Source organism: Tigriopus californicus, chromosome 9, assembly GCF_007210705.1.
Source record: "Tigriopus californicus strain San Diego chromosome 9, Tcal_SD_v2.1, whole genome shotgun sequence".
NCBI lineage: Eukaryota > Metazoa > Arthropoda > Copepoda > Harpacticoida > Harpacticidae > Tigriopus > Tigriopus californicus.
In genome coordinates, this window is record NC_081448.1 from 6,189,762 (window position 1) to 6,212,424 (window position 22,663).

Below are 22,663 nucleotides of genomic sequence, written 5' to 3' on the forward strand. Positions count from 1 at the left end.
ATAACCAGAAACTTTTTCCATCAAAAGCAAAGTGGATGTTGCATGACCGAGGGCATACCAAAAAATACCTCCAGAATTTTATCTGAGGGTAAAAGACGTGAATCATCGCTCAGTTGTCTTAATTTCCCCCTTGCTTTTCCAAATTGGAAGGTATTGATACTTCAGCAAGTATTTTGTCAAAAAATCCTGCTAAGCTAAAGCCAGAAAGAAAATCCTTTTGGCCAATTAATTACTCTAAGCCCTGGTCTTGACAGTGCAACAAGGCATTTTGTAGGAAGGAATAGCCTTACCATTACATGTGGGTGCTATATCACCAAGGGATATTATCTGTGAAAACTTTTTGTTCAAAGAAGTCCATGTTTTCAGCTTTGGCCTTTTGTACTCCAAAGAACTCTTAGATTTCGCATGGTTGGCCGAAATAACAAGCAATGCGAATCCGTCTGGGCATTTCCTAGAAGTTATGCTGTATTTGATATGACATCAACATTTTTTCTCACTCCTTCAACTTTTGAAGTTGATTGTGATAATGAATAGGCAGGCAAATTCAAATTTGAAACAGCGAAGTTCCCAAATTTACCCAACTCTCTCCAAGACGTTTTCGGTAAAAAATATAAAAATAATTGGCTTTATATCATGCCTAGGATCTCTCCACCATTGTTTTCATATGCATTTCTGCGAGTTGTTTTTTCATGAATGATAGCATTCTTTGAAATAGATCAGAATCAAACAAACAAAACTTGTCTCTCCAAGTCTATTCTAAGTTCAAAAGTTTGGTTGGTACAGGAAGTTAAAATGATGTATTTTCGTGGCGTTTTGTCATGTTTTTTCCGTGTAAGACCTAGACTCATACTTTTTTGTGTATGTGTATTCTCTTTTTGACACCTAATTGAGTGGAAGTGACAATAAACACTAATTACTGGGATTAACTTCACTATTTAGACCTATTTCCTTATTTTGTCATTTTGCCAATGCTCTTCTATTCACATGTTTGTTTTCGAGTGGTTGCATGCAAACAAATGAAAAAGGAATGATTCTTTTGAAATTTATGGTAGACAATAAATCTATTGGGGCCAATAAAAGGACAAAAACTGTTTAAATTTTGTATGCTCTTTAAGATGGACACTGGACAATAGCAAATACACATCTTTACAATTGGCCTTTTTGTCACGCTTTCGGCGATCCTTTAGCACCTCCATGAACTTGATCATTCAACTCAATGAGCTGTTCGGTGAATCCCTCATTAGGGCCAATGAATCGCTTTGAACTGAAAAAAGATCAACGCCAATTCAGGTCATTTATAATATTGATAGCATTGTGCGTATCAGTTATAAGCAATATGCGCTGAACTTCTGGAAAGCGGCAAGACGGCACAGGGAAAAAGTGCCAAAAAACCTTCTTTTCAGTCAAAGTTTTTCTTACTTGGCCTCATCAACTTAGATAGAATGGATACCCTTTGAGTGCTTGGGATGTACTGCTGCCAAAATATGCTCGCTCGTTTAATATCCATCATTGGGCAAACGAATTTGGCCTTGTCATTACTTTGATCGGCACTTTCGGCAACGAGTAACATTTGTATCTCTTCTACTAGGGCAGGACATATCGGTATTGTCATTACAACATCTAAATGATATAATACATCATATCACATATATTCAATACAATAACTCACCGAACGACATCAATTGCTTCTTTTAAGCTCAACTTTTTCCTCATTATTAAAAATGCCAACACAACTGTTGCAGATCGACTGAATGAAAATATCGTAATTAATATTGTGATGTGCTTAAAGGTTTCATGTTCATAGCCGACGTACCTTATTCCTTGGACACAATGCACGAGAACCCGTCCTACAATTATAAAACAAGCATAATAATGGTAGCAAAAACCTTACTGTTTATGATAATAGAAATGATATTAAAAGACAGCAGGAAATATCATAGTCAAAATTCAGCAATTAACCACGAAAGGATAAAAATCTGCTGGCCAAATGCGTGGGTACGTAACTCACTTTAGTAAAAAAGCTAAAGCTCTGTGGAAGAGAAGCGTCACTCCTGCCAGGTCAATCAGATTTCTTTCGAACACATATTAATAATTGGGCAACAAGGGCCATGACACGATATATTTATCTTGAGTTCTGTTGCTTGACTTCAAGGAAAGCCGTCCAATTGGCAATTCGCCCATGGACTCCTTGAAATAACAAATTTCTGTCAAGAATTGTATATGAATCACTGTAATATAGACGGAGTTGCTAGGGTTGAGAAATAACATTTTGGAATCAATGCCTTCTACACAACTCTACACAAACTACTGGAGCTAGCCCACTTGTGGCAATCAACCAAAAGAGCCAAAACAAGCCCAGTCCCATTCGAAAAAGAATCTGATGCATTGATATTCTCAGTGATAATTGAACCAGGTTATTAAAAGTGCTCAAAGTTAAATACTCGTACATCCAATCTTGGACACATAGCTTCGCAATAATCGTTTCTCTACCTAGAGTTTTAACAACATTAAGTCAAAACGTCGGGTGTAATGAATGGCAACCTACGCCAAAAAAACACCAACTTATGTGCAATTCCAGAACTGCCTATCTCATTAGAGTTGGAGTGGGTAAAACTTTGAAGTGGCATCAAACCTTTTTTCTTGAGAACTGACTCGATGAAATCGCAAGTTTCTTTGAAATGAGTATTGATAGGGTAGTGCTTGAGATCAATGGCGGGAATGCCGAGAAATTGTATTCCTGTGTTTTGGTAGTAAGAGGCCTTGGTGTTCACATAGCTCCAATCGGTCATGTTGCCTTGAGCAGTGTTGAGAACAGCGCCAATGCCCAAGTCTTTGAGGATATGAATACACATGGCTGTGGATCTGGAAAGAAAGCATTCAAATATGTTCAAATAGTAGATTAAGAAACGATTTTTTTGCCTTTATAAGAATCATTACAATGACCTAAACGGTATTCTACAGTATCTGTCTTTTCTAGTGCACCGAATGTGTTACAAAGAGAACTGCGGTGAGAAACGTCATCTAATGGTTTATTGAAGAATGGGTTAGCAGTGCAAAAAAATCAACAAAAATCTGAAGCATATCATGGATATCTTCATAGGAATAATATTTTGTGTTTAGAACTCTATTCTGAAATGAAATATGATAATTGCTCATATTAACTCAGTATTGCAGAGGGGCAATCAGTGTATTTCAACGGGTACAACAAAAGCCTGAACAGACAGTGCCTGGTGTTCGCACTCTACGAGCCCTGCCTGAAATAAGGATCCCGTTAATTCGTTTCGTGATCCGAGAGTGGTGTTTTGTCGTACGAGTGTTGAAACCATGGAACAAGCTTAGCCCCAAAAATCTGTGAGAGCAAAAATGTTCGTGTCTTTAGAAAAGGACTTAATTTAACGGATCTAAGTGTGCACTTGAGATGAGGGTTGTAAATTTGTGTCCTTTTTGTACGGTCACACCGCTTGTCTTGCTGAGCCATTTCTTTTTTTGTCTTCTACTTTCAATTTTTCACCCCTACACACTCAGTATGCACCTTAAGGAGTGGTCGAGTTTCCTGTACAATAAACAATACAGTATCCTAACGCGATTTTTTCCAAGGTGCTGATTGTAATATTTATGATACGTTAGATAGTGCTTCTTTGGCCACACTTATTGTAATAAAATAGAATAAAAACAGCCACCCAGTATTTTACCTTGTTTATCCACGGACTTCTAGAGATGTGAACTGCGAACGCAAACAAGAATTGCTTATCTCCAAAACCGTTCACTTTATTCCAAATAAGCAATTGATACGACCACAAGATATAGTTGAAGAGATTAACTTGGCCAAATTTGAGCCCAAAACTATACTTAGGAAACTCAGGATAATATGTTCAAAGTTATGTTGTAAACACTACATAAAATTTGAATTTTCGGCCTGCTCTCGAACAGCTACATAAGCTTTTGACAACATTACTTTGAAACGAACCACTTTACAGGAAAATAATATAAAGATGACTTGTCTTCAATAGAAGGGATCTACGTTTCTTATTGTTTTACTTTAATTCGAAAAATGGCTCAGAGTAGTTTTGACTTTGACCAAGAGCAGGCCGATTTGGCGGGAAGCTTTCGCAGTCCATATTTTTAGAAGTTCGTGGTTTATCCTTCGACGAGTGTATCTTAAACCATCAAATCATACGGCCTAGGTAAAGTATGATGAGTAAAATGACTGAACTAGAATCACCTTATCATTTCACCAAGGTGGTGTAAAATCATGATAACATGTTGTGCCTTGGTGCACGTCGAGTTTGAGAGCTCATCGCTATTGTCTTTTTCATTTAGCGGAGGTGGCGCCGTCTACCTCGACTAGATGCCGATAAATAGATATGGAAACGAAAATGTTTGCGCTATAAGATCTCAGACTTTATAGAGGTATCACTCGCTACAAGGATTTCTTAGGGCCTCGGATGTAACAACTTTTTCGGGAGACCTTTCAAAGCCATCAAGTTTTGCTGGTTTTTTCTTCTTTTTTGCGGGCTTTCTTACCGCTCCATTCGGAGCAGTTCAAGACGAAAAAAGTATTCATTTTAGGTAAAATATTTGCAAACAAAACAAGGGTTAAAATGTCAAAATCTAATAATTTTCTCTGCAGCTATTTACAATCGTTTGTCCGCACCAAGAAAACGCAGAGGGGGCTGTTCTGGGCGATGAAAAGTCCAATAGGCAGAGATGTTCAATTGATCATGAAATTGACCAACACTTTATTAGTCTAAATGAGCCCAACTCGTGAGAATGGCAGTATTTGGTTGGTTGGGGCAAGATGTATAGTAATAACTCTGTAGGTTAAAAAGCGTGAGTTTTGTTAAACCCTTGGTATTCTGATCACTAACATTGAACACTAATGTTATTTTCATCACGTTGTCATATATGTAGTTATCAAACTGGGTGTAAAATGTTGTAAAATGGCGAATTTACTTCACTGTTCTAACCTTTAATTACTCCCTTTTTGCCATTAAGGCATTTATGGTGATTATTTGAACCCAAATATATTTGATTTTGGCAGTTACAAACGCTTTCAGCCATTAAAAATATAATCTATAAAGTGTCATCATATATAGTATATTTATGATTAATAAGTTGGATTCGTTTTGAACAAATAGACAAAAGTGTCAGGTGATAATTTTTTTATTACAAAGCTCTTGCACCTCATTATTTCAAAAGGATGGCAAACTTGAAGACGTAAAACAAAATTGTGTCAGCAGAAATATATCTGATTTATCAAAAAAAGATGTAACTTAATGGGCTTTTTCTAATGCATTTCATAATCAAAAGGCCAAACAACATGAAGTTCACACCCACCATTTATATGACTTAAATATGTATCAAGGCTAAACTCATGGTTTGTTGGTTTTCTTCATTTCTTTCGTTTTTGAATAGCATTATCATGGATGTAGTTATGGACCAGGTCACTTCGCAAGCTAATAACTTTGGAGCTTAGCCTCAAAATATGGAATGAGGTCCCAAGGCCTAATTACAAACACTTCGCTTTAGTAGATTGAAAATGAGAGTATGGGTCCACAAGTTGCGGTCTAAGGGTTGGACACAGGTTGCTGTTGGCCTCTGGGGATAAAGTTAATAGAGTTGAAATTCCCCCTGGCTTTTTACAACATTTTTAGAAACTTTTGATACTCTCTCAAGGTGTCAGGAATCCTGTTGAAAATGTGGGGAGTAATGGCCAATGAAACGATTCATCTTGGTCAGTGATCTGAGAGCGAGCAAACTTGGCTTGTCAGTCATGTTCCTTGCTCCTCTATGTAAGGACACTTCTAAGGGAAATACATGATTGACATTTTTTTACATAGATTCACAGGCAGGCAGGCTAAGAGACACTCACTCACAAGTACTCGATGTCTACCCAATCAGCTGTCAATAATCTCAACTTTTTCATGTTGATCAACCTCTTTCTTGGTTTAAATGAATCCATATCAGGCTTCCTTGGTTGCTTGCATTCACCTGTCCTGATGACAGGGCTTTGGTCTTTGAATGGCCAAGTCCTGGGAAATAAGGATGGGCGGTCTCTGGGTTTGCAAAAAGCAGTGCTGCTTTGGTCAAATTTGGGGACACCTGGTCACCAATGAGGGATCACTACATGCCTTTGATTCCTCGATTTAGTCTATGAACTTAATTCTAAATGGTTACTGATTCGAGGAACATAAGGAATAAATTGATAAGCACAAGGGAGGGTCGGACAATGCCATCAAAGGCTTTAATTGGCTTCTCGGATCTCAGATGAGAACACATTCGTTTACTCTTATACACTCAAAAAGTGTTTTTATCAATGATATGAACGTCTTGGTACATTTTTGTCAGGCTCTTGACGAGCACCCTTTTGACGACTCTGCTTTCAGTATATTATGAAGGGCCCTTCATGCTTAGTTAGTGCAGGATTACAGGATGAGCTTCTCTCCTCGACTTAAAGTAATGACAGAACAAACAAGTTCTTCTTTTCTCAGGGTTGATGGTCTTTTCAATCCCTAGCAGATGGACCATTGTTGTGTTTCTGGACCAACAACGTGACACACGTGTATTGAAAGGCTCAAACAAAGGGTCTAAGAAGGGAACCACGTTGAATGTTAGTATCATCATGGTGCGTGACATTAATGAGCAAGCTCAGGTCATTTCCTGGGAAGTTTAGTTTGAAGCAAACAAATGAATGTGCCAATGATCGTCCCCCCCCCCTTCAACTGCAGGTAGTTAGTTCCCCAGGATAGGTTCTAGACGTGTAATATTCCAAAACATTTCCTCCATTTCAAATCTCGGGGAGGAAAGAGGGAAAGCAAGTCAAAGTACAAAGAAAAAGTCAATCTTGGCTTTGATGTTCAGGAGGATGCTTCAGGTAAAAGACGCGTTTCATTTTTTCATGAGATTAGGACCTCGAGTGTATGAACTTTCATATACTTCACTATCTGTCTGAGGAACAAAAACGGAGTCACGTTTAACTTTATGTTGAAAGGCATTCAACATGTTACCAAACACCAATTCTGGGAAATGAAGTCGAGGTTCTCCATACCTTACAACTAGAGTAATATTGAAGACTTTGGTTGTGACGGCAAAGGATAGATACGCCATCTCACAATCAAAACGTATTCTCTGTTGAGGATAGTCTAGAGTTTCGAACCATTGCATTTGTAATAACGCAATACAAATCATTTGCATAAAATATAATGCCCAAAGTTCTGGCAGAACAGGCTCTCGACCAAACTTTTCTTGCCAAACATATGAGCGTCCTATGGAAACCATGAATTTGGAGGTTTCCAACCCACAAGGCAAGACGATGCTTATTAGATGTTGCCAATCGGTTGAAGTGGAACCATAGTTATCAAAATAATTCAATTTATTTTTACACAAAGCGAACTGCAAAAAACTGGATGGTGTTCAACTAACAGGAATTGAAAGCAAGAACGGATGTAGGATATCAATTGGATACGAGCTTTAACTAAAGTATGCTCGTTTATCTTTCCCTACGGACAGAGCTCTCAAGCAGAGGAAGTTGAGAGCCAATTGTCTCTAACTTCTAGCCGATAGTAAGGTATGTGTGACAAACATGGACTGAGGTATTTCAAAAATCTTCTTTTTTCGCTCTCTATCGTCCCAGAAGTCAAGAACTGAGATCAAAACACCAGGTTCACACTAATGGATTGAATCCGGATCGGTTTCAGCCTCCGAAGGTGTCTCCAGAGAGTTGGCCAATGCATGTTGGACCATGAGCGTGTTCCCCATAATGGACACCTTCTTCTGCTTTCCTCCACCCACTTCTCGTTCTACTATAGATGGAGCCTCGCCCACGGTGGATTTCTTCTTTTCTTTGGAGGAAGGCTTTCGACGGAAACTGGCTCGGATGCGTTTCCGGATAGATTTTCCTTTCCCATTCCTGAAATGTTGTAATGAAAATATTATTCTATTGCATGCTATATTTTTTGTTGACTGCTCATGGGACATACCTTGAACGGAAGAACGACGTTTGAGTTCGGGTGATTGTTGGTCGGTAGACGTAGAGCCCATCTTTCTCGCCCAAACCCACGCCACAAAATGTTGGCAACCGAACGTCTTTGCTTTCGGTATCGTGAATGTAGAAGAAAACGGTGGTGTGCTTGTCCATTTGGATGGAGATCTGAAGTTTGTACTGAGCCCGAGCTAAGCAAGCCACAATGCTAAGGACCAGATTTTCGGCACACAGAGCATCGTCATGATCCGTCTCATCCTCACTTTGAGACCAAGGTTTGCCGTTGAGCTGGATGAATTTCCGATCCGAAATCTCCCCCGGAAGGACATTCAGCTGCAGGTCAGCCGTGTAATCAGAAATAACGGAAGACACGGCATCCGAGATGCCACGGATACCCAAGGACCATTCGCTTTGCACACATCGAACCAAATCACAGAGAATTGTGTTGGGCACCTCGTGAAAGCCAAGGATGTTCTTGCCGTTCGTTTCGAGACAAAGACAGTCCTGATTTTCCCTCTGCGACATGAAGTCCTCAAAGCTGTTGGAAAGTGGAGTCGAGGAGGTCGGAATATCCTCCTCTGGCGTTTCCCTCCGGAAGCAAATCGCAGTCTGGTTCTGAGCAATACCTTTGACACTCAAGTCAATGGGTGTCATGGGTTCCCACCCATTTTTGTATAGGGTCAGGAGAACCTCAGCCGTTAGGTGGATGAGAGCATGCCGATTGGAGGGCTGCAACTTGAAGGAGAAGGCCAAATGCCTGTCCCAACCAGATTTGAGGATCTTAAAGTGCCTCTTCACCACTGCTGTGACGAGTTTCAGCACCGGATTGGTCGGATTGACGATCTTGATTTTATCACAAGCCTTGATACATAGGATGAAGTATCCATAATTGCTTTCCTTAACGGCTGTGTTGCAAATTGGATCGGGTTTCATCTTGCTCACTTTGGCCGGTCCAGCTCCTGGTCTGGCTCTCGAATGAGCAGCGCCCATGAAGAACTGAGCTTTGGAGATCCTTGTGGCACGATTAAATCAAGAATTTACTATGGCGATTCTTGGCGAGGGTAGAAATCAAATAATCAATTCGCAAGCCACTCGGTCATCAGAGCCTATGATCAAATGCGCAGGAATGTTTCGTCCAGCTCGCTGGATGGAATCGGTAGTCTTGGCCTACAAAGAGTCAGTCAAGGACTAGCTCCAATGTTTGTTGTTGCTTTCAAACTCAATCCGTGGAACTGCCCTCTGAGATTGCGTCGCAGTTCGGGAACATCCTTCGCAGATCCAGTTCCTTCGTTCAATGGGGAATCCCTGTTCCAACGCCGGTCCTTGGCTTCGCGTGTTCCTCTCCTCGACGAGAACCGCTCGATGTCCGTGAAGACGTGAGAGTATCGGACGGAAAAGGGAGAAAGAACCCCTGATCCTGCTTCAGCCTTCAGTCCTCAGCCTTTAACTTTGGCTTTGGCGCTTGGGAGATACGTCGATAATCATACAGATGCTCTTTTCAAATCGAGTGAAAAGCACAAATGTTTCGGGGCGATGGACATATCTCATGCACCCATGAATTTTTCCAATGAGCATTCTCTTCGAGTTTCTTTGAAATGACTCAATAGAAAGAGGCGGGAACAAACCTTAATCATTCTCAAGGCGACTAAGCTCCAGATTCATTACTCACTCGTTCACTCAGTCGCTATTCTACCTTCAAATCTTCGAACTTTTGCGGTTCTAAGAAGCCAAAAGGTACGTGCCCAAGTTATCTACATACAGACATACATACAAACATACAAACATACCGTACATCCCACTTGCACGTTTGAGTGTGGTGGATTGAGCGCGAAAAGACTTTCGGAATGTGCCTCGTCCTGGACCTTGACATGCTTTTACGAACTTTAAATGACAAGGTGGCATTAAGTGGGAGATTATCTGAGATTTGGCTGAAACCGAAATTGCAAATACCTCGGTAATGACAACACGAGACAGCATGGCAAGCATACTGAACACGGATCTTGTTAAACAACCTCATTGCATGCAGGCCACTATTTGATATGATGTGAAAGAGGCCTTCATGAAGCCAGTTACATGCGTCCTTTATCTCGCGTTTCCACGACAAATGGGATGGCGGAAACGAACCACGCACATGTGTACCATATCAGATTAAACCTACGAAATATGAGAAGCCAACCCAGGGGAGTAACAAAATGATAGTCAAGCCCTTTAACATCGAAATGGAGCACAGTACACTCAATGTACAACAATTGGACTTTTTATGCTCAAATCCAAAGACGGCCTAACCTTCAATGTGCCTATGGCTCTAGGGATGACTTTGTACAACATGGACTATAACATTGGCAATCCATTTGTCCCAAATTTGCTGGAAACAAAACAAAATTCCCCTAGAGATTCATGTTGAACAATTACAAGATTGACGCTCGTCATTTGTTCCAGACGCCAGTGAAGAAGAGACTTTTCCGAGGAAAATAAACAAATCCGGTCTGGGCACGTTGTCGAGAATATGAGGTTCACAAATGCTCTCGCTCCAATATTCATCTCAACCGTGCATTGTGTTAAAAAGAGGGCATTTTGGTTCCCGAAAACGCTTTACAATGGATTCATATTTTGTGCAGAATGTGGTGTGGCACTTCGTTTGAACTTCCACTCGTGAAGAAACGGAACCAGTGTCAAATTGCTTGCCAATTCGCATTGCTTAGAAACGGCGTGTTTGACTCTTGAATGCGAACTCGAGATAATCTCATTTACTTGATGAAGACTATTCTGTTTCCAATCTAGTTTCAGTCGCTTTTCAATACGAAATGAGGTCTTCTCGATAAAATCAAGTTCTTTACCATGCACGTAGATTCACTCCAATTGGGCTTGGAAAGTTTATCATCGATAGATATTGATGATGGAGCCTGTTTTGGGGCAACAATGATACCTTGTTAACTTCCTACAAAAATAAATAAAACTTGATGCATTTCCTCTTCCCATTTATATTCATACCAATTAATATTCAGGTGTATTTTTTCAAGATGATGTTTTCGATTGGCCCTTTTTCGTCGAGTTTTTGTCCCATCGAAACTGTGACATTTAGATAAAGGGATAAAAGCAGAGGGATTGGAATTGTCCTTTTTGCTAACTAACCCACATACTCGTAAACACATGTAGTTCTTGCACGCTCATCATTTGCCTGGTCGGTTTGAAAAGCTCTGGCCGCCAACAACGCCTAGTGTGTGTCGACTTTGAGGGTAAAACAATGCATTGGAGAATGAGTCTATTTATGAGACATGGTAGAAAGCAAAAGCCCCATCAGAAGGAAAGCAATACCAAAATAAATCTCCCGTTTAAAGCCCTAATAGGATTGGCCTTAATTGTTCCTTTGGATGATGCGGATGCTCGTACTTCTCGCTATTGGAAGGAAAACCCTGGCGGACTAAACAATAACAGATACACAGACAGACTTCCCATCGCTTTTCACCTTTTTTCATGGCCTTTTATGGCCTTTGAAGCCTTCACAGCCCGAAGTTTTCTTCAGCGTGCGGAGTTGAATTATGATGGACATTTCATTAACATTCGCTCTTCTTCACTCAGCTGCCATCTTTTCACAAACAAGACAGATATTTGGAACACCTCGCTTGGCATGTTGAGTGTGAAAAAGGAAGATCCCAAAAGATTTACATACCACTCACATTACTCATTTGGCTTTGAAGCTTCTGCGTCATGACTAAATCCACTATTTTGTCTCGCATCAGCATTCAAATACATTGATCCCTGATCCTTAACGTCAACAAGATCGGCAAGACGAGTCGGATGGAAGCCGTCAAACAACTTTGATCGTCTCAATGGCGCTAAGGAATGTACTAAGCTTTTTGGATGTACGCACGATCGTACACTGTTTCCGAACAAGCTACGATTTGATTCCGAGAGCAGCTAAAAATCACGTTGATCACTAGGGCCAGCCAGAATTTGCATCTTACAAATCCTTTAATATCTGCAAAAAAACTTTTTCGTCAATATTTTAAATTTTATCAGCAATATCAAATGTTTTTCTGCAACTTGATACGCAATTTTAGTCATTTTAGTATGAAAATATCAGGATATCTGCAATCTACAATAAATTTCATGAATTTGGGTCAATTTTATTCGTGACATTGAAACTTGTGTAATTTCTGCAAACTTTTTTCTGACTAAGGTGTGACAAAAAAATGATCGACACCCTGCAATATCGGATGAAGAATTCCCAGATGAACATCACTCAAAACCGCAGTGTAACATAAGAATTCGTTGAATAAATAACTTTTAAAACGAACTTCTCCCATTATCTTATAATTTGAGCAGGAACACATTAGAATCGAATATAAAGTGATGTCAGTGGACTGCAATCCTAAAGGATAAAGTTGGTCTTTGACTGTATATGATAGTTGAGATCCATTCATCTGGAGGATTTCAACAAATCCCAGGAGTAGTTCATACACCTGGAGAACTCTCCTAACCCAGCAGTACTATTAAGGTCAGATTTGCAAATATTAGTTCCCTATCTACCCACACAACATGCACTTGTATAACTGTTTCCTTCCTTTAAAATCAGACACATGCGAAAGTTTGCTGAGGTTAATCATAATTTTATGACAAAATATTTGTATGGTGGGGGTAAATGGTCTTAGAGGCACCGCTTAATTGGCAAGAATCTTCTCCCCAGGCATTGTAGGTTCAAATCCTGGTGCCGAAAATTAACCTTTAAAGAGCTAATGTAGCGGAATGGTCTGAGAGACAACATTAACTCAACACGTAACTTGTTCCCAGGAGTGTTGGGTTGGAACGTCGGTGCCGAAAGTCATGATGACGGTAGTCCTTTTTATCTACATACATTGCTCAATATGAATCTATGTTAGCCCTTAACGCCCTCATTAACTTGTTGCCTACATTTTGGGAAGTTTATTCGCAATTTTATCTGCAAATTTACGTGATTCTTGAACGAACTTATTGTCAATAAAGGCCACATTTATCTGCAAGTTTTGTCCAGGCCTATTGATCATAGCTCTTTCGCGCCGTTTGGTCTTTCTCCTTTGATTACCGAGAGCAAAGCAAATCAAGATGCCAAATGAAGCTTAAGGCTGTGAACACCTTTGCCGGGTGTTTCACAAATCAATGAGCGATATCTGATATCCAGCATTACTCATGCCCAAAGTATATACTAGATAAACACGCTCATGCCCCAACCTTTCCACAATTCTGGCTCCATTATGGTGAATTGGCTGATTCAGAAGATCAAAATGTTACCAGAAAACTGATGACTCCAAATCTCACCTAACGGCATTGCATGCCTCATTACGGCTCAGGGAGTCGATGATGGTATGTGACAAAACTCTTGAGGTTTGCCATTCTGTCTTAATCATGGACCTGCTACAAACCTTCAAATGAGCTTCACACTTTCTGTCAAATTGTGAACCATGTCTATTTTTGAGCACCGTTTCTTTTGTAACACCCTATTAAAGCCCTTGTCCAATTTTGATCATCAATGGAGAGTACAAACTCGGAGGTTGTCAGCTTTGGGTAAAGTTGAATCCTCTCCCAAACGGAATAGGATAAGTTGCGCTTGACTTTGATCTCAAACCTCACGTGTATCTTCTGCATTCAATAAAAGATCCACTATTCAAAAAAACTCTGATCTTCATTTAGAATCGTAGACAAAACAGAGCAATATAACCATAGAGGCTTAGAGCATTACTGCACTGACCCAGAGAGAGATCCGTGGAAGAAGCGGGCTCTTCGGACATGCTCTTTAATGACGTTGTCAGAAACTAATCTTGGCTTCAAAGGCTTTCTAGCTGTTATGTTATATATGGCAAAAAAAGATGAACTTCCATTGTGACTTAATCAGAACATGGACACCTTTGAGTCTACTGAGGAATTGGAATACGGATTGACGCAAACCGTCTTTTCAAGCTTACATTGGGGCTTCGTTCATACACGCCATTGAAAAAAACGTCATGGCTGACTCTATAGCTGAGGAAAAGACTACGTAAATTAAACCCTCAGAAATGAACGTTTCCGGGGATTTTCCCCGAGAGGGTACAATTAGAATGATTTCATTGTGACCATCGACATGGGCCAGCCAATTTGCAGTCTTTTCGAGGTCATTTATGCTTCCATACTTCTTTTCTCACAATCCTCAAGCGAACCTCAATTTGACATGAGTGCGTTTTTCCCAACTATATAGCTTCACTTTTGATCGCAATATTGATACACTTTATAGCTCGGGACAACATTTCAAATCAAGAGAAAGCCGGCCTTGGAGTTCCTCATTTATTTGCGTACGCGCGACTGCAAAAAAGGAAAAAAGTTTGCTTACTAGCTCGTTCGGTAGGAACTAGAACAAGGTCAAGCTCTTTGACTCATCTTTTATCAAATCTGGGACTGTCGTCGTGACAAACTCGTCCCACTTCATCTATTTCTTTGTTCTGCTGTTCTGCTCCTGCTGTAGGTAGAACACGCTTTTTAGTTTATAGTAGGTATTAGGCAAATGGATCATTCGGATTCAAGACCTTCGAATTTCTCGTTGTACATTCTGATATTAGTTTGGATTTTGACAAAGCTTTATCTTCTCCATGTTGGCCGTCCCTCTCTCATCAAGTGGTTTTAGAGGGCAATTCTAGCTTTCGACAAAGGTCAAAAGCTCTCAATAATCTGTGAATTATTTCGTCTCGAACCATTGGTCTTGGCAGGTCCCATTTTATCATAAGGGTTATCATCAGGCACCAGGGTTTGAACCCACGACACCTAGCGAGAGGATTCTTATCTTGCTGCAGCTGCCTCTTAGACTGCCATTAAAAGTCTACAAATTGTAGAAAACAGATCCCATGAATAGACATGTAAGCCGGTTTGCTCATCTAGATGATAAATTACATCCATTTCTAGGCGTGACCTGTTTTTTCCTCCTCCCTTGATGATTTTAGGCGTTCACGAAGAAGTCACTTAATTCTGGGAAATATTCCACTACAATAAAATTCACGAAGTACATCATTCGCGTTAATCTGTGTTGCTATGCACTTAAAGGTCTGTCATCATAACAATCTGATTGTCCTTTGTTGGGAGTGAAGATCTTGAATTCATAATTCAAAAATCTCTCAAATTTGAGAAGCTCGGCATCATAGAATACACAAAGTAATCATCCCTTATGGGGAATTGGGGATGCTAGCCACTGTTCAAAAGTTAGACTAGTTCTCCTAAGCTGACGTTGCTCAAGTCATTAGCAAGTCATGTTCAATCATAAAAAAACTTTTTTTCCAACATTAATCAACTCGCTTGCTTAACCACAAAGACCGACAGGGCTCGTGACTTGTTCCGGAAAAGAAATAGCTATTCTCTATGATTTTAACAAAGATTTCTCCAACCTTGGTGCTGCTGCCTCTTAGACTGCCATTAAAAGTCTATAAATTGTAGAAAACAGATCCCATGAATAGACATGTAAGCCGGTTTGCTCATCTAGATGATAAATTACATCCATTATATATGATAAATGATAAATTTACATCCATAGGTAAAGGTACTAATTAATCCATAGGATCTGTAGTAATGAAGTCATGAGAGCATAGCAGAAACATTCTTCTCAGTTTGAGACAAGGCTAGTGAAGGGAAGTGATCGATGAGAACATTTCAATTTAACATACCGACTGAGAAAGCAAACAATCATGAAGTCCTTGACTCAAACTAAGATTTCATCAAGGGGCAATAAAAGCAATAAGACAGAAGAGGATGAAGGCTGCCGAGGCAACATTAGTTTCTTGTCACTTCATTTGACGTGTGTCAAGATAAATGGAGGTAGATTTTTCTTCGGATACCTTCTTTTGACACAAAGTACAACTTCAAACTTGAAAACAGTCAATCAATATTCTTTTTCAACCTTTCTCGGAATGACGTCACACAATTTCCCAACCATGGACTTGACCTCCGTCGATCCTCCCCAGAGAAGAGAAGGCAAGCCCTCCTTTCGTTGTTAGACGGTCGTCAAAACAGAACCGTCCAAACCAGGGCAATCTCTTCAAGGAGGCCAACTTTCAAATCTCAGCCAGTATTTGTGCACGTTTTCCTTAATACGAATATTCTGTCCCAACCATGGGTTGTGCTGCTTCTTCGCAAGACGCTTACTCCAACGGGTCTTACGGCTCTGGTTCGGAAATTAGTTTGCACAACAAGAAACGCCCCGAAGAGGTGGTGTACTCGGATATCGAGAACCAGGCCCTACCTGTTCTAACTTTCAATGAGCAAATATCTGTCGTGTCTCAATCGGGATCGGGATCCTCATCCCATCGAGACCGATTAGACGAGTTCAAACGCAAAGGTCGAGATGAGATTCGACAAGCTCAAGAGAAACTCAATGCCTCGCTGAACACACCCATCGTGGACAAAGAGATTCGAGTATTGGAAAGTGGAGCCTGGTTGGAGGAACATAAGGATCTCACCCATCGACGAAGTGTCCTGCCGCCCATTCAGAATGGGAAGCAAATCACCAGCAAAGGCATGGCCTTCAACGTGGATTAAAAAAGAACCACGCAATGGGACCGATAGAAGTGTAAGGAGTGTATCTTTGGTACGTGTCATCATGTTGAAGAAAGGGATAGGAAAATCCTTTTTAGCCTCAAAGACAATCATGTTGAGTACTTCAAATCTCATAACGCCCCTCGGAAAAGACACGGATATCATGCATGGCTGATACGTGAATCAACACGCAACAGTTGACCTGAACCAAAAAAGACGCCTTGGCCGTACAGCAGGTTGACCTGAACCAAAAAAGAATATAACCAATCGTGAATGTGCCAAAGAGTGGATCATATTAGATGTTTCGTTTTTAGTGCTCGAGTCGAGTTTTACACAAAAGTTCCTTGCGTCTAACAAACGTTGCTTAGAAATGAAACGTTCCCTCGACATAAACCATAGTACAAATGGAAAATAGCTTGGCTAAACTGGCCATAAATGGTGGGGTTCCACATTTCGTTGCAAATTTAGCTTGACCAGAATGTTCCAACCAGTCACACAACACAGATTTCCTACATACGCACATACCAACTATCAGTGCGTGAACTCGTACAATGGCCATACAAACCTTCGAGAATGCAATAAAATAGTCCCTTTTGCATTTACCTTACTCTTTCACATTGAAGCCTTTTACAGGGTGGCCAGAAATAACGACAATTTGGAAATCAACATTGAAAAATGAATGGATAGACAATTCAAATCAAAATTTCCCATGTCAATATTTGAACATTGGCCATCTATCAAGGTTCTCTACTCGTACGATCAAGTTGTACTCATTTTTCGCTATCAAAGACTACTGATGAGGATTACAGTCCCAGTAGAGGTATAGAAATCAGTAGAATGAAAACAAGAGACAAGAGTGAACGAAGTATAGCAGTTATGTAAAGCGAGTACAACAACGTTGCTTGCTCTCCTCCCGTGCCAAATTTAATGGATTTTGTCGTAGTTTAGGTGCTGTGGCGGTCGCAGATGATGGACGCATCGAGAAATACCCTCAGAGCATCTTCTTTAGATGTTTGTCTAGTATTTTTTTTAACTATGAAATTGACCTTGCTATCATTTGATCACATGACAAACTCATTCATTTTTATCAGGCCACCCCGTATGCACATGGAATGTTAACATACCATAAAATTTGATAAAACATTCAATCTTAAAGTTATGTCTGTGTGAATCGCGACTGTGATTTGAACCTATTGATTGTGATCCAAAGTATTTTTAACACTGTCGTAAAAGCTCATTGTGATATGTTCATTGAATAGTCCAAATACAAAAATCCGTCTTTCTCTAAAAAGCTTGGCATGTAGAAACAGATAAGGAGAACTCGTTCCGTAAGCAGTCATTGGAATCATTCTGTACGGATAAAAACCAAGAGAATATCGCTGATCTTGACTTGGTCTTTCTACTAATGAGGAGCGGAATGAAGGTCGGTGGTCGTTCTACTTACTCATCACCCAAGAACAAGCCTGGATAGACTTCATCCGCTCCGTTCACCGGCCAATGCCATCGACCGGTTTTCGGATCCATGTACCAAGATCGCACGGTTTGGACCGAAACAGAAAGATTCTTGGGGATCAATTGACGACTGCGTCCGGTGAGGCAAATGTGCTCTTTAGGGGTTCCCTTGGAATCTTCGTCCCCGAGCAACGGAAAATCAGCCTTGCTGAAGGCTCGCTTGAAGCGCCGTCCTCCACAGACTGGTTGGAAAGCGGACTCGGGTGTATCTAGAGAAAATGCCAGGGTTTGAATGTCGGCCATGGCTTCAATTCAGTAGGAATATTTCTTCCTGTAAGAAAAACTTGTCTCATTGATATCCAGTGGATCATAATAAAAGCACTAGCCAGGCATCTAAGGGCTTCGGAAATTTTGGTCAAACCCTTTGTAGTGCGAGACTTTATCTATCTCAAAATTATGCGAATTCAACTTTTAGAGCACTTTTTCAACAATACAACATTGGTTTCGCTTCCTTTGACTTGGTAATCTTAAGTTTTCTCATTCATTCAAAGGTAGTTCTTTGAGAAGGATATCAGCTGGTTCTAATTACCCTCACACACGATGAATTTCACGCCTATTGTCAGTTAGTCTGATGAAAAGGCCAAGAACAATCACGAAAACGCCTTCCAACTCGCCCGAGGCTTCCATTACCAATTTGGTTGCCAGGAAACAGGAATCAACAAAACCCTCGAGACGCATTGCTCAGAAAATGAAAAATCCACTTCAAAGTCACAAAATGACGAACTTACTTTTTGTCTTTGTTGGACTCCAATCTGGTTCGAACTTGATTGTTAGTGGCCCCTATTGTAGGATTCTGTTTCCAACACTTGGCGCCTACAATTTGTCCTCAACGACGAGACGGAGACGGAAGGTTATATTTGGAAATGTCACAAACACGAACGGGTGATCACTTTGACCGACAAATACTTGAGAGTATCAAAATATTTACGTTTCAAAGCGGTGTCGTCATTTGTATTCGAAGAACTATGGAGCGTTTAATTTCATGGAAATCCGTCTTCGTTTATGGCAACTTTCTGCCACTCGGCCAGCATCGTGACGCTCCTTGGCACACACATAGGTGTTTGGACCCAGTTGGAACGGGCGGGTGGGCCCAGTACATTTGAGCTAAGTACACCCCAGTCTCAGCCTTTTGACAATTGGCTGGCCCAAGGTTGCTAACGCGTCCTTTGGGCCTAATTGCAACGTGCTTGATTTCCTTAAGCGTAGCCTTAAATACCAGTCAAGGCTTGTCATGCCCTCATTTGGGACATCGCCTGAGTAAATATTGTTCCAACTATTGGAAAGTAAAAAAATGTGAACTCGGACGTCAGATTTATTTCTTCTTCTTCTTCTTTAATCAGATTTGGCCAAATTTGGCCATGTCTCATCTCAGTCTCTTGAGCAAAAAAAAGAAAGCCCGAAGTTTTTTACACAGGTTCTCGGAGTCTGTAGATGAAAGTCGAGCTCAAGGATGGGTTTCTTACACGTACAATTAGGAGATCTCGATCCATGATGACACTCATAGAAGAGCTACTCGTCATTCTCACCACCACATCTAAGTCCACAGTTCGATGCACTTTGTAACTTTTACTATCCAAGAGGTAGATCTTGTCCAAGTTCATTTCTAATGACCCATCATCATCGGTGTTGACTTCAGAGGCTGCCATCACAGCAAAGATATCAAGTTCATCCTCGTAGTCAAAGGTGATTTCTTGTTTGAGATCAAAGTATGAGCTGTAGTTCACCGGTTGGCGAATTTTTCGCCCGAATTGGGTCATCAGCTTCATTCCTTCCGAGATTCCTTGCCGATGAAAAGGCGATAGTTGGAAGACTTCCTCCATTGAACTGGCATTTAATCGATCTTGGTTTGCACCATGAATATAAAATACTCTAAAATGAGAAAAAAAATAAAAAATAATAACCAAGATTGATATTCACGTCGCAACTGAGCGGGGGGAAGATCGTCCTTGAATATCAAGCATTATTTTGATAATATACTGTGGCTGTGATTGTACGCAGGTACTGTAACTGCGTTTACGGTGTAAAAGATTGACCTACATACATTATTTAGATCGCGGGTCACAATCTAGACACGAAAAATGGGAGACTGAATAGCATTTCTAACAAATATTTGTCCACGGACATAAGTACATGAACAGCTACGGAAATTGAAAAAAAAGCGAAGAAAAGAAGCAAATTTCCGACGATATGAATGAATATTACTCAAGTCTACTAAGAAATCCGATGAAGTTTTCCCCTTTAATGGGGATTGATAGAGAAAACTTGAGAAAGCAACGTGCTTCTACTAATGTAGACCCCTTTGCCCTGTTGAATAGGTTTACACCTTTATATTCTTCAATGCCCAAGATACGTTGCTAGTAACCACCATAAGGCCTAAGCCTCTTAGGACGTATTGATTGATAATATAGATTAGGGTGAGAAAATGACCGCTGCTCAAACTTTCGGGAGGACAATAGCCTTAAGAGATACTAGAACGTTCATAACCAATCTAGTAACCCATGAATGCTTACTCTGGAGAAGAGTAACCTTTCAAGTCCCCAACGAGTGATGAGTGTTAAAACCCGTAACACATCATGGTCATCATCATCTTTACAGCCAAAAGCTCAATTTCAATGGAGTGCTTGGACCTTGGGCGACTCTTGGAGTACTTGGATGGATTCATTCGTTGAAAAGCCATCCAGCACAACATTGAGAACCACGACCATCAGGAATGATGAGGCTGCCAGCGATCCCAAACCAATCAAAACGTGGCTTCTTTGGGGAGGAGTCAGCCTTTGCGTTCTTTTACTAATCTTCAGCATCGTATCTTTGATCATACTGTGTTTCGTTTTACGTAAGGCACTTCAAAAAAAGGGGCATGAGAATGTCAAACCTGCCCGGATCTCGTCCTTCCCGGGACGAATAGGCGATAATTCAAGAATATCGATCCATCCGAATCCGGCCCACCTCCATGGTCCAACAAGGATTTCAAAACAATTCGGATATCTTCCACCCATTGAAACGTGATAAAAGCCCTGGAGAACTTGAAATCAAAGCTTTACCTGAAGGCATTGGATGACACGTGTATCAGTCTGGGCGACTCGTCCGGGTGAAATAAGATTTCATCTTGTTCGATATCATCCGAAAATTCAATCCCTCCACGCCGAACCGCCGATCCGTCTTTCAAATTGAACATCTACAGGAACGGGCAAATTTCCGCGATTACCTGCGCATTAGTGGCATGCCTCTAAATTCTCAGAACTCTGAGCTCACTGACCTCGCATTGGGAGTGACTCGCCCGGACGATATATTTCCACGGAAACGAGCCAATTTGCAAATGATGCTGCATGGACTTAACGTGAAAGAGGCAAGGTGGCAAATGCGTGATATCCACATTGTAAGGAAATCCGACCGGAAGCTGACCATAACGAGAGTCCAAATCGCTCTCATCCACATCACCGATCTTGAAGTGTCTCAACGTGAACTGAAAAGCGAAACATTTGGACCCACCACTATGAAGTTCTTTCCACATACCAAATCATGCCAAATCAGATTTCCAAATTTCAAGGCCCACCTTGTCCAAGATGTAGTTCAAACTAAAAGCGCGGAGTGAGTCGTCGGAATGCATGACAATCAGCAAATCATGACTGATGACCGCATCCACGATGGTCGAGCCAAAAATGGATTGGCTCACGTTAAAATGCGCCTTAAAGGTCAAGGGCGGGAAATGAAAAATCATCATAGAGAGCAAAGTCCGCGATCGCCGGATCATGAAGCGCGTGGATTTGAGCACGACACTCGAGCTCTCGGCATCACACACCATTTCTCGATACTTGACCGAACTCGACAAGAACACCCGTTGCCGCATCTGACCCGAATGCCCGTCATACAAACTCAACCAGCCGTCCTGTTGCAACACAATCAAGGTCGATTTGTGGGCGTTCAACGCCAGAGGCGGGATCACAAACTCGGGTAACGACCCGGCCCACATCTCTTGATCTTCCCATTTAGGCCAGGCGGGCAGTGAATACAGACTGGGTAAAGACGGAGACGCATCGAAGGCTTTTAAGGCCACGGGGCCGTCTCTCAAGGCCAGACACGTGTAGGATCGGGCCTCTCGCTTCAGGAAGAGCTTCCCGTCGCAATACAGGCTGTCTTTGGCCGAGGTGAGGGGAGCGGGCAGAAGGGGTTGGTATTGGCGATGGGCAGCCAGGATGACTTGCTTCAGAATTTGCCGGCTATGACACGTCACGTTAATACAAGGGGCGGGGCAGGGCACGCGACAGCCGCCCAATTCACGACGATGCAGCTCCCAGGCAACATTCTGAATGGCTACAGCCTCGACCATGATATTAGATATGTGTGTTCATAAACATAATAAGAGACAGACCATAGAGTTGGTTGGATGGTTTTTTTTTTGGAGTTGATGTTTACTAGGCCAGTTCAGAAAGTGAGGCTAGATGGCGGTAGTTGTCGGTCAAGCTCATCAAGCTCGTCTAGATCGTGCCAAAACGGACATCTTGAGAGATTAGTCCGAACTGAGCCCAACTTTTCAAGGGTTCTTTTAAGAGAGGAAGTGAATCTTAGCTCGAGAAAAGATCTTACTACACTACATAAGTTGGATTCTTTCTTGATCTAAGATTCAATCCTTGACGATAAAAAACT

At 41.2% G+C, this 22,663-nt stretch overlaps 4 protein-coding genes across 4 annotated transcripts; 1 reads left to right on the forward strand and 3 right to left on the reverse strand.

The window, feature by feature from the left end:
* Positions 1-1,087: 1,087 nt before the first annotated feature.
* Positions 1,088-19,180, reverse strand: LOC131886572 (dual specificity protein phosphatase 3-like). The gene is made up of 6 exons (XM_059234944.1): positions 18,748-19,180; positions 17,952-18,290; positions 2,633-2,862; positions 1,814-1,847; positions 1,670-1,747; positions 1,088-1,264 (listed from the first exon to the last, which is right to left on the reverse strand). The coding sequence occupies exons 2-6, from the start codon at positions 18,260-18,262 to the stop codon at positions 1,165-1,167; spliced, it is 753 nt and encodes a 250-aa protein (XP_059090927.1). The 5' UTR covers positions 18,263-18,290; positions 18,748-19,180; the 3' UTR covers positions 1,088-1,164.
* On the reverse strand, positions 7,199-9,897 carry LOC131886571 (uncharacterized). The gene is made up of 2 exons (XM_059234943.1): positions 7,980-9,897; positions 7,199-7,909 (listed from the first exon to the last, which is right to left on the reverse strand). Exons 1-2 carry the CDS (start codon positions 8,969-8,971, stop codon positions 7,669-7,671), a joined length of 1,233 nt encoding a protein of 410 aa, XP_059090926.1. The 5' UTR covers positions 8,972-9,897; the 3' UTR covers positions 7,199-7,668.
* Positions 15,955-17,792, forward strand: LOC131886573 (uncharacterized). Its single transcript, XM_059234945.1, has 2 exons — positions 15,955-16,703; positions 16,744-17,792. The coding sequence occupies exon 1, from the start codon at positions 16,085-16,087 to the stop codon at positions 16,508-16,510; it is 426 nt and encodes a 141-aa protein (XP_059090928.1). The 5' UTR covers positions 15,955-16,084; the 3' UTR covers positions 16,511-16,703; positions 16,744-17,792.
* Positions 19,181-19,318: 138 nt separating the features above from the next.
* Positions 19,319-22,350, reverse strand: LOC131886570 (DDB1- and CUL4-associated factor 17-like; the record flags this gene model as incomplete). The annotated part of the gene is given in 4 exon segments (XM_059234941.1): positions 19,319-19,888; positions 21,061-21,194; positions 21,276-21,482; positions 21,573-22,350. Coding segments are annotated over 4 exon segments (1,578 nt in total). The 3' UTR covers positions 19,319-19,425.
* Positions 22,351-22,663: the final 313 nt, after the last annotated feature.